The sequence below is a fragment of the Eurypyga helias genome, unplaced genomic scaffold (genome assembly GCF_000690775.1).
Source record: "Eurypyga helias isolate BGI_N326 unplaced genomic scaffold, ASM69077v1 scaffold20008, whole genome shotgun sequence".
In the NCBI taxonomy this organism is placed as follows: domain Eukaryota; kingdom Metazoa; phylum Chordata; class Aves; order Eurypygiformes; family Eurypygidae; genus Eurypyga; species Eurypyga helias.
This window is the reverse complement of record NW_010265399.1, coordinates 14,661-17,595: the sequence shown is the minus strand read 5'-3', so window position 1 is coordinate 17,595 and position 2,935 is coordinate 14,661. Positions and strand designations below refer to the sequence as shown.

General features: G+C 35.4%; 1 protein-coding gene across 1 annotated transcript in view; it reads right to left on the bottom strand.

The window, feature by feature from the left end:
- Positions 1-224: 224 nt before the first annotated feature.
- Positions 225-2,935, bottom strand: part of HJURP (Holliday junction recognition protein) — a gene marked incomplete at its 5' end in the record, with an annotated part of 17,365 nt that continues 14,654 nt past the window's right edge. Inside the window, 3 exon segments of the mRNA XM_010156736.1 lie at positions 225-305; positions 307-1,526; positions 2,479-2,539. Coding sequence (XP_010155038.1) covers positions 225-305; positions 307-1,526; positions 2,479-2,539 — 1,362 coding nt within the window.

Sequence of the window (2,935 nt, the reverse complement as noted above, 5' to 3'; positions counted from 1 at the left end):
GTCAACTCTCTGAAGATTAACAATTTTTCTGTGAGAAAACTGTTGATATTTTGTTGAAGGAAAATAATGTTCTGGTGTACTTTTCAGTCGCTTTACTGGTGAACAAAGAAGACCATTTGGAAAATTTCCTAACCTTTTAGCTCTGGGAATTGTAGATGAAGTTCGAACAGGCGAGTTAACAAGAGCATTTACAGTTTCAGACACCTGTATTCCTTCATATTTCCTTAAATTTGAAGCTCTCCGAAATCCAGAAAGTTTTGGAACAGTCTCACTACACAATTTCTCATAGATCTTGTCAAATTCTCTATCGTACTGTGTATTGCACATCAGAGAATCACTTAGATTTCTCTTCACTAGCTTTCCTTTCTCTTCAAGTTTCTGTGAACTTGAAAGAGGTCTTGTCAATGTCAAAGGCTTTTTGATTTCTTTGGAACACAGTTTATAGTAGAGTTTTTCGAATGCATCTTCATGTTTCTGGGGCATCCTGGAAGGACTCTGGTCCATAGGCAATGAGGAAAATGAGTGTTGGCGCTGGAAAGAAATTCGTCTTTCAGAAATTATTTTTTCCGGATTTATGAGCAAAGTATTTGATGCTCTTGCAAGAGAACAGTTTGCAACAGGTTTAGAAGCGTTACTATTGCCGTAAGAGCTGCAAGCAGGTGAACCTAATTCTGAGGTATTACCACAAGGGAAGTCAGTTTTTTGAGTTTTACTGTCGTTTACCAGATGAAGCGCTGTTGAGCCTGAACTGGCAGTAGATGGTATAAAACGATATTCCAAGGAACATTTGTAAGGCAATTTTTCATTTTCTTTGCACACTGAATTCACGGGTGAGACAGCAGCCTGCAACTCGTCTTCAACTAGAAAAGTCTCTCCCATTCTAGCCATAACATTAGGAAAAAGAGTCTGTCTGGAGAATTTTTGGCCTTCTCCAAATACCAAATGATGTTCCAAACTTGAGTCAGAGTAGTCCATTTTGTTTTCATTTGTATCGATGTAAGAATAAGGTACCAGATCAGATAAATTATTAATGGAACACCTGTTATCACAATGTGCTCTGTTGTCCTTAACAAAATTTTGATTATGGATGTCTTCACTTCTACTGCTGCATATGCTGGGTAGTGCTTGCTTCGGTTTATGAGGTCTGAACCCTCTTATTTTGTCTACAGTGACATTGAGCTTTGGTCTTCTGGAATGCCATCTTTTGTGTCTTAAGTGTCCAAATATGTATTTTAACTCTCTTCTCCGAGACTGCTTTGTCATGAGCCTTGTAAGTATCCCTACCATCGCTGGATACAGGTCTGCAAGAGTTACACTGCTCCAGGAGCATTCCTCATCTGCACACTGGTATTCTTCCAAGATACTATCATAGAAAATTCTCTTCAGTTCAGGAGACGGTTGATGCCTGGGTAAAGTTATTGTATCTGATGAAATGGGAACACCAGAAAATTGCAACTGTTGAGGTCCAGACAAAGAACAATCATTTGACAACTCCACTCTCTTTCTGCAAACAGCATTTTGGTTGCCTATTAAAAAAATAAAAAACCCAAACAAATTTATCACAAAAACAGAAGAAAAAAATCCCAAACTTATTAGGGTACTTCAAGTAATGTATCACATGACTTAGAATGTGGTACAGTCTTGCTGTAATAGCATATTTCCTTCAACTTTTTTTGCCAGATTAAATGGATAATTAACATAAAATTCATTAGGAAAAAATTAGGTTTGTCCTAACAATATTGAATTAACATACTGCAGAAGATAAATGAAATATGTTGGAAAAAATATATTAAAATAATGGCTTTATATATAGACACAAAATATTTTCATTGCAGAGGCAGACTGTTTCGCTTTGTGATTGCTGACCAGGAGGAACAGCCTTATCCTACAGGTTTTGTTACTCTATTTCCATATTACTTGAAAGCTTTGTACGTGGCTACCACCTGTGCAGCTTTGCTTACCGTAAAGCACAATGAAGATAATGTTTTTTCTAGATGTTAGGTTTGAAATATTTACACCAAAATTCTATCTTAGGTTAGCATCAAGTCTGGCGAGCTTCTGAAGAAAAAGAGTTTACTAGCAGAGTACCATTTTGAGTATAAATTACCAGCAGACCCAAAGCCATTTATTACATTCCTTGAATTTCAGAGAAGCAGAAGCAAAAAACTTACACTCTCATTTAATTGACCTTACTGGTGCTGAATTCCGTAATTATGTTTTTTTTTTTTTTCCTGGGGCTATTTAAGAAAAGCTGGGCTTATGTACACTAGTTAGTTATTTTCTATTTTTCAAATACATTTTGCCAGAAGCAAACTCACATCTAACTTCTCTTCAAGAATCCAGCCTGTTGAAATTTTCTGTTGGATAAACAGTGCCTTTGTGTTTCCAATACATTAATTATTTATTTCTAATAAATTTTAATACAAACATATTTTGTAACTAATATATTTGACCAACACCCAAAATATTTAGTTGTACCAGTCAGCTTTTGCACTGGCAAGGATAAATGAAGGCCTTCTGATGAACCTGGAGGTGCCATCTGAAAAAACAAAAAAGAAAGGCATTTTAATAACTTTAATGTGAACAAAATTCAGGATAACATAAAACTTTGACTCCTCCTACTTTCTTTTTACTATACTAGGTCCTGTACAGAGTTATAGTCCTAATGGCCTTAGTAAATTTCAGACAAGTAAGAAGTCTAGTTTAAGACTTCAGTAAGAATTTTTAAGAAATAACAGTTTAATCTTGGAAATCTATTTATCACCTTTGCAACTTCTACATTATGTATCATATTTTAATCCCTTTCTCAAATATGAGAATTTATACTTGAGTACATATACCTGGATAATCAGTACATCTCAACTCCAGTAGGAAACAGAAACCGTATCATGTAACGTTTAACTTTTAGCTTTATTTTGGTTTTGACGGTGAGGCA